General features: G+C 45.9%; 3 protein-coding genes across 3 annotated transcripts; 1 reads left to right on the forward strand and 2 right to left on the reverse strand.

Moving 5' to 3' along the window:
* The first annotated feature begins 1,036 nt into the window (after positions 1 to 1,036).
* Positions 1,037 to 3,347, forward strand: LOC105559154 (glutamate-rich WD repeat-containing protein 1). The gene is made up of 4 exons (XM_012007248.1): positions 1,037 to 1,216; positions 1,549 to 2,029; positions 2,257 to 2,655; positions 2,758 to 3,347. The coding sequence occupies exons 2-4, from the start codon at positions 1,551 to 1,553 to the stop codon at positions 3,245 to 3,247; spliced, it is 1,368 nt and encodes a 455-aa protein (XP_011862638.1). The 5' UTR covers positions 1,037 to 1,216; positions 1,549 to 1,550; the 3' UTR covers positions 3,248 to 3,347.
* A 98-nt stretch (positions 3,348 to 3,445) lies between these two features.
* LOC105559153 (mismatch repair endonuclease PMS2) lies at positions 3,446 to 8,242 on the reverse strand. Its single transcript, XM_012007247.1, has 5 exons — positions 7,141 to 8,242; positions 6,789 to 6,948; positions 4,688 to 5,883; positions 4,302 to 4,551; positions 3,446 to 3,816 (listed from the first exon to the last, which is right to left on the reverse strand). Exons 1-5 carry the CDS (start codon positions 7,225 to 7,227, stop codon positions 3,491 to 3,493), a joined length of 2,019 nt encoding a protein of 672 aa, XP_011862637.1. The 5' UTR covers positions 7,228 to 8,242; the 3' UTR covers positions 3,446 to 3,490.
* A 191-nt stretch (positions 8,243 to 8,433) lies between these two features.
* Positions 8,434 to 10,365, reverse strand: LOC105559152 (NADH dehydrogenase [ubiquinone] flavoprotein 2, mitochondrial). The gene is made up of 4 exons (XM_012007245.1): positions 10,205 to 10,365; positions 9,706 to 9,768; positions 9,175 to 9,633; positions 8,434 to 8,685 (listed from the first exon to the last, which is right to left on the reverse strand). Exons 1-4 carry the CDS (start codon positions 10,238 to 10,240, stop codon positions 8,512 to 8,514), a joined length of 732 nt encoding a protein of 243 aa, XP_011862635.1. The 5' UTR covers positions 10,241 to 10,365; the 3' UTR covers positions 8,434 to 8,511.
* Between the last annotated feature and the right edge of the window lie 486 nt (positions 10,366 to 10,851).

Below are 10,851 nucleotides of genomic sequence, written 5' to 3' on the forward strand. Positions count from 1 at the left end.
CGAGTGGGCATACTGGTTATACTGTGCTATAAGGGCCATCACACACAAAATTGCATAGCATGAAAACCGTTTAAACCAATGAATACCGAGCATTGAGTCGCCATATTGACTTAAGCCCGTATCAGACTATAGATTGGGATTGGGATTAGATTGAAATTTAACCAATCACAGTAAAGTTTACTAATCTCAAGTTCAGTAACTTTTACTCTGATTGGTCAAATTTCAATCTAATCCCAATCCCAATCCGTAGTCTGATACGGGCTTTATGCTATGCATATGCAGCTATGCAATTTTGTGTGCGATGGCCCTATAAGCAAATACACAAGGAAATGGATCAATCAAATTTGTTATGCACATGTTTATGCACTTTATGCAAAAGTGTGCGCTCCCCGCTTGAAAAAGAAGATGGACTGCAACGCTAGTGGCCATTAAAGCCCGTATCAGACTACGGATTGAGATTGGGATTAGATTGAAATTTAACCAATCAGAGTAAAGTTTACTAATCTTAAGTTCAGTAACTTTTACTCCGATTGGTCAAATTTCAATCTAATCCCAATCTCAATCCGTAGTCTGATACGGGCTTTACATTTGTCGTACGACAAATGTAATAGTACCCTGATACGGGCTTAAAGGCCTGTGTCCACGGTGCTAAAACTTGATCCAAGTTCCAGTTCCGAGAAATGTGTAGCCAATGAACTTGCAGCTTTTATGGAATAGCTACAAGTTGATTGGCCACACATTTCTCGGAACTAGAACTTGGTCCAAGTTCTAGTTTCGAGAAACGTGTAGCCAATCAACTTGCAGCTTTTATGGAATAGCTGCACATTGATTGGTTACAGATTTCTCGAAACTAGCATCGTGGACACAGGCCTTTACAAGAACTACAAAACTGCCTTGCTAAAGGCCAATGTCCACGATGCTAGAACTTGGTCCAAGTTCTAGTTTCGAGAAATCTGTAACCAATCAATGTGCAGCTATTCCATAAAAGCTGCAAGTTGATTGGCTACACGTTTCTCGAAACTAGAATCGTGGACATTGGCCTTAAGCGACCCACCCCCACCACCGTGGAGACTGTATACAAGATCGCGCACGTGTCCATGCTGTCCACGATCTCGTGACGGTCGCTCCGCGGGTAAAGCGAGTTTATTTAATCTCGCACTCAAAAAGGAAAGGATAATCGTTAATTGATAAGAGACCCGTCGTCACACTTGTTTAAGTAAGTGCATTGAATTGGAAATACGTCCACTTAACGCAGCTCGCTAATCTTATAATATCTCGATCAACAATCTCCGAGGTTAGGATACGTGACTCACACGTGTATCAATGGGTGCATCCAGAAGCACGACCTCTCACCGTGCGCTCAATTGAGCTCCTGTATCCGACCGGCGTATTCTTTTAGATTGGAAAATATACATCAGTCGGATACGAGCGGTCGTGCTTCTGGATGCACCCAATGTTCCAACGGAGAACGCGGATTCTTTGATACATTTCACCAAAAACTCATGCAATTACTCTTGCTAACTTTTACGCAATATCTGTTCGTTTCAGGGATGTCCGAGGAGATAAGGGAGGAGCCGATGGAGGGTGTCGCGAGCGAGGACGAGAGCAGCGACGAGTCCATGGAAGAGGAGGACGCGAACGAGAGCCGCGAGGAGGCCGCGTCGAGGGTATACCTTCCGGGACAGGCTCTGCAAGTGGGCGAGGAGCTCGCCGTGGACAAGTCGGCGTACAGACTGTTGCACTACGCGCAATCCGGAGCGCCGTGCCTCACCTTCGACGTGATACCGGACGACCTGGGCGGCACCCGAGAGAGTTACCCTCTAAGCATGTACATAGTTGCCGGGACGCAGGCCGCGAAGGCGCACGTCAACAAGCTGCTCGTCATGAAGATGTCCAATTTGCACGGTAGCGAGCAGCGCTCCGAGGATTCGGACAGCGAATCGAGCGACTCGGAGGACGAGAGCGACGAGCGTAAGCCGGTGATGAGCGTCGCTCCTATAAGACACCACGGGTGTATTAACAGGTTGAGGTGAGTAGCCGAGATCTGGAAGACACAGCTCTAGACAAAATTACTAGCTGCCCTCGTGATCGAATTATATTGTACTGAATCTAATAGCAACAAGATTTTTTAAAAGTGGTTTACTGGAGCGTTCATTGTTTCTATACGGTAAGCCACTTTTAAACCTGAAAGATCTTCCCTAGTGATTTTGTTCAGGGCCGTGTGTCTACAGACATGTTCATCCGTAACGTTTACAGATGCACGAAGCTGAATGGGGCAATGCTAGCCGCCAGCTGGAGCGAACTGGGACGTGTAAATATCTGGAACTTGCAGGAGCAGCTGAACGCGGTCGAGATCCCCAGCCTGCTGGCCACGTATCGTAATAAGTATGACAAGAATGCGGACATTAAACCGATTTACACGTTTAAAGGGCATCTATCCGAAGGATTCGGCCTCGATTGGAGCCGCACGGAGCCGGGCACTCTAGCGTCCGGCGACTGCAAGGGTAACATTCACATATGGCGCATCGACAGCAGCGGCACGTCCTGGTATGTGGACCAGAGGCCGTACAATTCTCACGCCCTGCACAGCGTCGAGGATTTGCAGTGGTCGCCGAATGAAAAGAACGTTCTGGCGTCGTGTTCCGTGGACAAAAGGTAACTCTCATGTTACGAGATACGTACGTGCTTTCGCCGACTCGAATTACGAATTTAATGTTTGCCACCTCGCAAATTGTTACAAGGGCCAATTTGTTCCAGCATAAGGATCTGGGATATGCGAGCGAGTGCACAGAACGCGTGCATGCTGACGGTGCATGACGCACACACGGCCGATGTCAACGTTATCTCGTGGAACCCGACGGAGAGCCAGTTTATGGTATCGGGCGGCGACGACGGGCTGCTCCACGTATGGGATCTGCGACGGTTCGGAGCTGACGGCGCGAGCCCGCTCGCTACTTTCAAGCAACACACCGCGCCGGTCACCACCGTGGAGTGGCATCCCACGGAGTCCACGGTGTTCGCTTCTGGCGGTGCCGACGACCAGATCGCTCAGTGGGATCTGTCGGTGGAGGCAGACGAGGCGGAGCAACCTCAGGACAGCGTGTTGGCCAAGTTGCCGCCGCAGTTGCTGTTCATACATCAGGGTCAGTCGGACATCAAAGAGTTGCACTGGCACCCGCAATGCCCAGGGACTATAGTATCGACCGCGCATTCAGGATTTAACGTATTCCGCACGATCAGTGTATAACAGAGCATCAGACTTTCTAGGATAATATAAAGTACTACATTTAAGAGGCTGTATGAAGGACGAAGCTTACGCAAAATATATCTACAAAATCTCGTTTCTCAAGTCGGTTTTATTCTTATTTAAGTTTTTTAAATTTTTACAATCGAGAATTCAATAAAAAAATCAACTTGGATAAGGAATTATCTGCCTGTATGCGTGTGCGTAAACACAAGTGTCTTTGTACGTTTGTCAAAATATCACAGATTATTTGTTTATTAGTAGTAAGGATAACAGGTGTCTCATGGTGGGCCGCCCGTGCGGACAGTTCCATGGATTCTGCATTTGTGCCATCTGCGTCACCAGCCTCTGCATCTCGCTCGCGTTTAACGCCGTGCCGATCATGACCGCGCCGCGACATGCTCTGGACGCCAACATCTGCCTGACACGGCTCGGGCGATAAATATGCCTTTCCTTGTTTTCGTTGCCCGCTTCTCTGATAAGAAATACCAATTCCTCGATATCCTCCTGGCCAAACTGCCAATTACCGCTGACAGGCATTCCTATCAACTCTATCTTCCTGCCAGGTTCAGCTGAAAATTGTAAAAAAACAGTTACACGGTATAGAAAATTTGATGTCTCGTCATTTTCACATTCTAACATTTCACTAATATCTTTGTGGCTTAATCTACTCTGCTGCGTTCAGCAGAAAAAGTTGCTTTGCAGCTACCGTAAAAAATTTTCTGCTGAACGGCACTAGCGATTTACACTTTTCCAACATATTTTTCATACGCTGGGGACCATTAATTAATAGAGGTGTGACATTTTGATGTAATTTTTTGGCATTCTTTTTGCGTTATTTTGATGTTACTTCTTGATATCTTTTGCGTTTTGTTTTTCCGGATTTTGCTATTAATTAAATAAATGTTGGACAAGCGTAAACCGCAAAGTGCCGTGCAATGAAAACTCAACAGCACCGCGCGAAGCGCTTAATAAGCTGCTCTCTCCGCTGAGCGCAGTCACAGCATCATCGAACTAACTGTATAACAATTACGAAAAGGTGAACGTGCGTTTATACCGTGCTCATTGATATTGAAGGTAAACCCATTGTCTTCGAACGTTTGCTGATGTTCTATAACTATAGTCTCGTTCAGCGCAGAGAAATTTAACGGTTTCGATACAATGAGCTTTTGAGTTTTCAGCTTCGTTTCGTTGCTGAGCTTCTCGAAGCGAAACTTTTCGTCGGTGGCGTGCTGATCGATGATAAATAGATCATCCTCTAAGCGAGCTATTATGAAACCAAGATTAAATTGACCTATTATCTCCATCTATAAAAGATTTCTACGTTCAAGACATAAATGTACACAATGTTCCGGTGTTAATATATTACGCAGTAAGTTATATTTTTATGTGCAATAGTGATTGCGTGTAGTAAAAAAAAATATATATGTATGTTTTACCAACCTCGCCGAATGAATCTCTCGTCAATTCTCTTTGCAGTTCTTTTTCAGCCTCGCCTTGATTAGCATCCATTTGTACTCTATATTTTACCCTTTTAGCTGTACTGGCAGGTGCTCCAGCAACATTCTTTCTCTCGTGTAATTTTTCTCTTATCGTCACCGCACTGATCACCATTTCTACATCCACGGGCTTTTTCATGGACTTAATGTTAGTCTGAATATCCTTCTCCCTCGCGGTATGCGCCGCCGAAGGTGACGCCTGCAATCTCTTAGCCGGCGGGTGCGCGCGACTGGGCGAGATTGTCCTTTTCAGGCCGAAATTCAATTCCGTTAAAGTCTTGACCGTAAAATTACCTTGCAGCTTGTCCCACTTGGTCGTTAAACTGTGCTTGAGCGTCGCTAGCGCGAGGCGCTCCTGCGTGACAAATATTGTCCTCTTGTCGGGAGTGACGTTAACGTCGGCGCACTGCCGATCTAATTTGATATTGAAAAAGACAAACGGGTACTGCTTGCTGTTGTACCTGTGGTACACGCTGTTGATCAGTCTACCGATCTTCGTGAGGTCGCACGGCCGACCGTTGACGTAGAAGAACTGTCGGTCGGGCGAGGACCGTCCAGCCGTGTGCTCGCAAGTGCTCACGTAACATTCCCAATCGAAGTCTATCGCGGCGTCACTGGGCAAACTGTATTCTTGCAGCACCGTCTCGTCCGGCGGTTGCAATTCGAGCCTGGCAACCCCGTCCAGGGACTTCTTGCCGAACACAGAGCTCACGTTGTCCAGCACGTCGTCGGTGTTCCTCGTCGCCACGACCAGACTGGGCGATTTCCCCGCCGTCGCATTGGAACACGTGATCTTGACGCCGGTGGAGACCAGGCAGTAGCTGTACAAGACCTGGAGAGCTCGCGCGTACTCCCTCTTCAGGTTCTTCTCAAACTCCTTCGCTCGCACGGGCAGATTCTTGAATATGTTCCTCGCGTGCACCGTGGTGCCTCTTTCCCTGGCGCACGGTTCCCTCCTCGCGAGCACGCCGCTCCGGTCGAACTCCAGTTTGAAGCCGTGCTCGCACGACGCGTGCCTGGTGACGACACTCAGCTCGGACAGGGCGCACAGCGAGCTCAACGCTTCGCCGCGGAAGCCAAATGTATTTACCTCGGTCAGGTCCGTGAACTCCCGAAGCTTCGAGGTGTGGTGTTTCAAGCCTGATCGACAGAGGAAACGCGATTGTCAAAATCACCCTTGATCCTCCCTGCCGGAAATAATTCTACAAAATTCTACAAGATAAAGAAAATATACTGCCAGAGTCTAAGAAACTCTACGTAAATTTAAAAAGTGTTATAAAAATCAACATGAAAATGCTAGAATTGGAACACCTTTGTTAAGTTTTGTAATATTCTACAAGTAAGCGGATGTTTTAATTCTGTAAGATTTTGTTTCTCAAATTTTTCAAACTAGTAAAGTTTTGTACTAATTTTTACAAAATTGTACATTTTCATGAAATACTACTTGCAATAATTTCTTGATTTGAGAACATTGTAATTTGCGGTACTATTTTGTAGACATTTTTACAAAGAAATTAATGTTTCAACGAAGATATAAAAATTTCCACAAATTTCTATTTCAAGTCAATTTTTTTGCAGTTATTTATAGAACTTTTTTCCGCCAGGGCTCTCAATGGAAGACACTCGAAATTGAATGCACTTTCCGCTTTCTGTAAGTAAATTCCGTGCCCGAGAAGCAACTACAAGATGAACACAATTCTGAAGTCTCCACTGAACGTTCTGGTTTATTTTACGATTACTTTTTTGGAAAATTAGAAAAATGAGATACCAAGGCAACGAGAGCCCGTCACGGGACGTTAGGCGACATCACATATTTGAAGGAAGGGAGTCAATCAGACGCGATGAAATTGTTTCGCAAAGAAACACGTTGAATCGAACTTTGGAGTATAACAAAAATATTGTAAGAGAGCCCCTTGTGGAGGTGCAAGTTGACTTTGGCACTCTATAAATCTGCCAGATGCCAGTTCCGACGGTGGACCTCCCGGGTACAGAATTTTTGAAGCGGACTTTAAAGTACTGGTAATAATTTTGATCTAGGTGTCCACCTAAGCCTTCGAAGTCCTGCTCCAGAACGCCGCTACCGTTGTCACTGACGCTGATGCACGTTTTACCATAATCGGTGAGCTTGACGTCGACCACCGTGGCACCGCTGTCCAAACTGTTCTCCACCAGCTCCTTGATCGCGATCGCAAGGTCGAGCACCACCTGATGAAACATTCGTGTGACATCTCGGATCCTCCTACGCACTACTGCTTTACAGCGAACTAGGCCTGGTCTACAATGTTGGTCAGAAGTTGGAACTGTATGTCAATCCTTTTTCTCTCTGGGTGAGAGAAAACGGACCGAGACCTGCAGACCGGGCCTCGCGCTTTTTGTAAATAACACGCTTAACCTCACCTGGCCGGAGCAGATGTGGTGGATCGTGTCTTTGTTTATGGCTTCTATCTTCTTCGATTTTTCGGTCGTCGCAACGGGCTCGTCCATCGCTCGGCTGGACGCATATATGCTCGGCGTCAGGGATATCTTAGCGCGAGCGAAGCTACGCTAATTACAGACCCGGCACTCGAACCTCGAAGTGCGCGCGTCTGTCGGCTGCTGTCGGCGAACTGATCACGGTTTGTTCGTTCTAACGCGGAGATAACGGAAGAAAGTTTGTAACAATATAAGGTTCTCGAAATTGCGTACACACGCAGTCACGACGCACAAATGTTGAAATATGATAGAGCGTGAGAATACTGTTTATATTAAATTGAATTTACTGATCCTTGCTGTACCGCATTAAATATTTTTATAAACATACGTTAATCTACTTGTATAACAATATATTTGTGTGTTTTAAAATTCTTTGAGCCTACAATAATGATAAAAGTAGAAATGCTCATTCAACAGTTAAATTTACAATTTTTAGTTATTTGAACGAAGCTCTATTTTTCAGAAAGTTATGCTTAATAATATGCCTCTCAAATTCTGAGATTTAAAATCGTTTCATACGTAGATTTAAATATTTAAAATCGTTTCGTACATGAAACAAATTTTTTTCGACAGTTAAATTTACAATTTCTAGTAAAAGCTTTACTTTTTAGAACACAGCTATGCTTAATCAAGGGAAAAATAACATGCATCTCGAATTCAGAGATTTTAAATCGTTTCATACATGGAACAAATTGTCTTCGACAGTTAAATTTACAATTTCTAGCCAAAGCTCTATTTTTTAGAACACCGCTTAGTCAAGGAACAAAATAACATGCATCTCGAATTCAGAGATGCATTTAAAATCGTCTCATACGTAGATTTAAATATTTAAAATCATTTCGTACATGGAACAAATTTTCTTCGACAGTTAAATTTACAATTTCTAGTCAAAGCTTTACTTTTTAGAACACAGCTGTGCTTAATCAAGGGAAAAATAACATGCATCTCGAATTCAGAGATTTAAAATCGTTTCATACGTAGATTTGAATATTTAAAATAATTTCAAACATAGAACAAATTTTCTTCGACAGTTAAATTTACAATTTCTAGTCAAAGCTCCATTTCTTAGAACACAGCTGTACTTCATCGAGGGAAAAATAATCTGCGCTTTAAGTTCGGAGATTCATTAGATATTAAAAAGCATTTCTGTACATAGAACAAGTATAAAATCATACATGCGTACGTGTACGCGACTAGCGCGAGGATGTGCCAACGAGATAATCTACTTCGGCATATGTTTATTAACAACCTTTTTACATTCGTTACGCTACGGCCCTATCGAAAACACACTTTATTTTACAAGTCCGACCTAATTCCAAATCCAGGACCCGGCGGTGGAGTCGTTAACGACGTAAGTCCACCGGCGGGGTCGGCCGCGAATCTCGGAGAGTTCTGCGGGCCCGGCTCCGGTCTCTCGCCCTTCTTGAAAGCGTTTATTACAGCCGTCGCTGTCTCCGGAGTCAAGTCCTCCTGCAAGAGAGAAGATATGAAAAACTGTCGTCGTTCCTAAAAGAGATAGAGCCTGAACGGAACGGCTGTCCTCAAACTCGACAGTTATCGTGCGTTACTTTAAAGCCTGGTCTACACTGTGCTCTTTGCGTCTAGGAACAGTCTATTTCGTAGCCAATAAATATGTTTGAAAAATTGTGCAAGTATCCATAAATCGTACAATCTCACCTCGTCAACCAAGTTTTCAAGCGTTTCGATTCGCCTAATAAAATTGAATGCTTCTAAACGCGTACATTGTAGATTAAAGTGTTAGACGAGACGATTTAAAACATGAAACACTGCTTTAAAGGCCTGCGTCCACGATGCTAGAACTCGGTCCAAGTTCTAGTTTCGAGAAATGTGTAGCCAACTTGCGGCTATTCCATGAAAGCCAGGTTCTAGCATCGTAGACACAGGCCGTTCGGGCCATCCGTTCTGCTCGGGGCAGCCCACAAATGTAAATATACTCACGTAATAATCGTCGTTCACTTGGAACATCGGCGCGTTGGCGCAAGCGCCCAGGCACTCGACTTCCGAGACGGTGAACTGCTTGTCCGCGGAGGTGCCGCCGAGCTCGCAGCCCGTGGCCTTCGTCACGGCGCTGACTATCGAGTCCGAGTCCCTCAGCCAGCACGGGGTGCACGTGCAGATCTGCACGTGATACTTGCCTATGGGCCGGCGATTGAACATCGTGTAGAACGTGGCGACCTCGTACACCCGCATGCGCGACACCTCCAGTATCTCGGCGACCTTGTGCATGGCGGAGATGGGCAGCCAGCCGTGCTGCCGCTGCGCCAGATCCAGCAGCGGTATCATCGCGCTGCGCTTGTGCCCCTCGGGATACATCGCGAGCAGCGCCTCGATCCGCTTCTTGTTCGCCTCGTTGAAATCGAACGGCGTGCTGGGATTGTCGTGCTCGCTGTCTCTGTGCTGAAATGTTAATGTCGCGTGTAACAGCCCGATTGCGACACACTGTTATCGCTGTCTACTGTCATTACGTACGACGAACAGCTGATCCGACGCGCGGCCCACCGTTGTTTGCACTCCCCTGACGTTTCTTGGAGCCTGCCGGGAACAAAAATCATCTTAAATACAGGAGTCAAGCGGTGGATCAAGCGACAGGTGACGAATGCGCAAACTTTACGGAGAGAAGAGATCGAAACTACTTTTGTCTTACACCTCATTGATCCAGTCTGGCTCTCGCGAGCTTGATAGTAAAATTAACGCGGACGAAGATAAGTGAAATAGGTATGTAAAAAAAAAAGGTACCCTTCGTTAAATATCGCCCGCATGTTTTGCATTAAATACAGATACAATTTTCTCCTAGGGACGTCAAGTATTTCGCATTAATTAAGATCGTTCAAGAAGAACGAAGTGTTCCACCAGGTCGAGCCGTGCAATTGAAAATCGAGGATTATGTAAGGTGTTTGAGGTTAGGGCGGTGGAGAAAACTGCCGAGCGAGTGCGACGTCGGCGAATCCACAGCGGGTTTATTACTCACGAAGAGCCCGCAAGCTCGACGTAGAGACGTCAGCATGTCGACACGACCGAGCGACAGCCGAGACGACGAGATCCCCGCTACGCAGGCTACGCTTCCCCAGGCAAACGTCAAACACTCGTCCCCCTCCCGTCCACGGGAAACCGTGACAACAGACAACCGCGCAGCCGCCAGGCTACCCAACTGTCGGTAATCTAAAAGTGAATTCACAGGTCTGTTCTTTTCTGCTGGATTGCTTGCGATTTAGTAAATTACTAGAAATCGTGGGAGAGAAACCGTTCGTGCAAAGATTCTCCTTTCTATTCCTCACATTCGCAAGAAAAAGAGAAGAATGAGCCGTGCAAGAAGTTTGTCTTAAGCCCGCTGCAGACGATGCTATTTTTCCTGCTGGATTGCTTGCAATTTAGTAAATTACTATCATTGCACCACTCAGCATTCAGGATTCCTAGTAATTTACTAAATTGCAAGCAATCCAGCAGGAAAAATAGCATCGTCTGCAGCGGGCTTAACTCGCGTTGGTGAAACCGGGCCTAACAAGAACAGATCCCAAAGGTCTTTTCAAAGTTTCTCTCTCTCTCTCTCTCTCTCTCTCCCCTCCCTCTCTCCTCCCCCCTCCCCCCCCAATGCAGAGGAAGAAAAGTAACTGAACT

This window comes from Vollenhovia emeryi, unplaced genomic scaffold, assembly GCF_000949405.1.
Source record: "Vollenhovia emeryi isolate VEMERY1.0 unplaced genomic scaffold, V.emery_V1.0 DF939288.1, whole genome shotgun sequence".
In the NCBI taxonomy this organism is placed as follows: Eukaryota; Metazoa; Arthropoda; class Insecta; order Hymenoptera; family Formicidae; genus Vollenhovia; species Vollenhovia emeryi.

Bases quoted from the DNA above. Each gene is read 5' to 3' on its own strand.
- LOC105559154 (XM_012007248.1), top strand. From the start codon at position 1,551: ATGTCCGAGGAGATAAGGGAGGAGCCGATGGAGGGTGTCGCGAGCGAG. The intron at 2,030-2,256 runs GTGAGTAGCCGA...TAACGTTTACAG, and splicing joins GGGTGTATTAACAGGTTGAG to ATGCACGAAGCTGAATGGGG. The intron at 2,656-2,757 runs GTAACTCTCATG...AATTTGTTCCAG, and splicing joins TCGTGTTCCGTGGACAAAAG to CATAAGGATCTGGGATATGC.
- LOC105559153 (XM_012007247.1), bottom strand. From the start codon at position 7,227: ATGGACGAGCCCGTTGCGACGACCGAAAAATCGAAGAAGATAGAAGCC. The intron at 6,949-7,140 runs GTGAGGTTAAGC...ATGTTTCATCAG, and splicing joins ACCACATCTGCTCCGGCCAG to GTGGTGCTCGACCTTGCGAT. The intron at 5,884-6,788 runs GTGGACACCTAG...TCTGTCGATCAG, and splicing joins GCAGGACTTCGAAGGCTTAG to GCTTGAAACACCACACCTCG.
- LOC105559152 (XM_012007245.1), bottom strand. From the start codon at position 10,240: ATGCTGACGTCTCTACGTCGAGCTTGCGGGCTCTTC. The intron at 9,769-10,204 runs GTGAGTAATAAA...TGTTCCCGGCAG, and splicing joins GTCGAGCTTGCGGGCTCTTC to GCTCCAAGAAACGTCAGGGG. The intron at 9,634-9,705 runs GTACGTAATGAC...TTAACATTTCAG, and splicing joins CGTCGGATCAGCTGTTCGTC to CACAGAGACAGCGAGCACGA.